Genomic DNA, 1,874 nt, shown 5'->3' with positions numbered 1-1,874 from the left:
TAATATACTTCCAATAAATTTAACACATTTTAATGGCGTTCTTTATATATACATCGGTTCAGTCGCTTTATTCACCGGATATCAATATATCTCCCCCTAACTTTGTAAATATAGGCGATGATTACTCTGATTGCCTCAATCAACGTAAATATGGGTAATTAGATTATTCTGGTTGTGTCACGTACGGGTTCTATTCCAAGTGATAAAATACCCGGCCACATGCAGTGCTTGTTCACCACGAGTGTTCAAATCGTGAACAAGCTGAACATAGCTTGATCTCTATTAAGCTTTTACATTATGTGTTCACTATAATCACGTGGTATGTTTGGATATAGAACAATGGGTTTCTTGGTGACGAAATATTATGAGACCACTTTTCACATTCTTTCTTCCATTGTAAAACTGGACCATTTGGCCGTAAAGCTTGACTCAAATGGTCGTAAAGCCGGACCATTTGGTCGTAAAGCTGGACCATTTGGTCCTAAAGTTTGGCCATTTGGTCGTAAAACTGGACCATTTGGTCGTAAAACTGGACCATTTGGTCGTAAAACTGGACCATTTGGTCGTAAAACTGGACCATTTGGTCGTAAAGCTGGACCATTTGGTCGTAAAGCTGGACCATTTGGTCGTAAAGCTGGACCATTTGGTCCTACAGCTAGACCATTTGGTCCTACAGCTAGACCATTTGGTCCTACAGCTAGACCATTTGGTCCTACAGCTAGACCATTTGGTCCTACAGCTAGACCATTTGGTCCTACAGCTAGACCATTTGGTCCTACAGCTAGACCATTTGGTCGTACAGCTAGACCATTTGGTCGTACAGCTAGACCATTTGGTCGTAAAGCTAGACCATTTGGTCGTACAGCTAGACCATTTGGTCGTAAAGCTAGACCATTTGGTCACGAAACGAGACCATTTGATCACATAATTCCCTGACGTAACCATGAACCTACCAAGAAGGGGTTTCAAAAAGACCTTCGCGAGAGAAGTCGACGATATCTCCGACCTTACAGTGAGAGGAGTCAGGGATTTCTTCTTGGTTACAGAGAGGTCAATGATTTCCTCTTGCGTACAGAGAGACTTTGCCTTTCCATTGGAGACTTTCAGCGCCGTGGAGAGGGGGAAACCTGCTGCATGGGTAACAGCTTCTCCTCCATATCAACCTACCCTGGCTTTGCCCCCTGGTGAGGCCACTCCTGACCGATAACCAGAGCGCAACTCCATAGTCTCCTGAAACTGATGTAGTAGTAGTAGTAGGTATCCTGCTACAGACAGATGGGCACTGTTTATTTCTTGACTACAGTGAGGGGTACACGTTGGACTACACGTTGTGTTTACAGACGAGGATCAATGAATCTGTCCTGTATTCATAGTAGCAAAGGATCTTGGCCAAATCTACATGGTGGTGAAGATCAGAGGATTCATACCGTCATGTATGTATTGAGAACATCTTAAGATGTTCTCAAACTTTATGTTACGCAAATTTTGAAGCTTTTTTTCGGCTGGCGCAAAAGTTACTTCATGTTTGACGCTCGTCAATCCGTGTGGACGGCCTTTAATTTTTATAGTGCTCTGCTGCTTGCGTAGCAAATTGTGCGGGCCCCGTTAACTTTTACTGATTTATTAAACCCGTTTGGCAGAGTCGTGCGTATCTTGCGTTGGAAGGGACATGCATATAAATGGTTGGAAGTGTAATGAGTAGGGCAACACCTGCGTACCATAGGTTAAGAGAGAAATGGATAGCCAACATATCCTCTAAGAAATAAAATATATGTATTCCCGCTCGGGAGCCGGTCGGCCGAGCGGACAGCACGCTGGACTTGTGATCCTGTGGTCCTGGGTTCCTGGTTGATACCTGGTTGATGGGGTTCTGG

The 1,874-nt window shown here is 44.1% G+C and overlaps 1 protein-coding gene across 1 annotated transcript; it reads left to right on the top strand.

The window, feature by feature from the left end:
- The first annotated feature begins 339 nt into the window (after positions 1-339).
- On the top strand, positions 340-936 carry LOC138351113 (decreased expression in renal and prostate cancer protein-like). Its single transcript, XM_069302742.1, has one exon. The coding sequence runs from the start codon at positions 340-342 to the stop codon at positions 934-936; it is 597 nt and encodes a 198-aa protein (XP_069158843.1).
- Positions 937-1,874: the final 938 nt, after the last annotated feature.

This window comes from Procambarus clarkii, chromosome 48, assembly GCF_040958095.1.
Source record: "Procambarus clarkii isolate CNS0578487 chromosome 48, FALCON_Pclarkii_2.0, whole genome shotgun sequence".
In the NCBI taxonomy this organism is placed as follows: Eukaryota; Metazoa; Arthropoda; class Malacostraca; order Decapoda; family Cambaridae; genus Procambarus; species Procambarus clarkii.
Note: the sequence above shows the minus strand (reverse complement) of the source record. Positions and strands in the feature narration are given on the sequence as shown.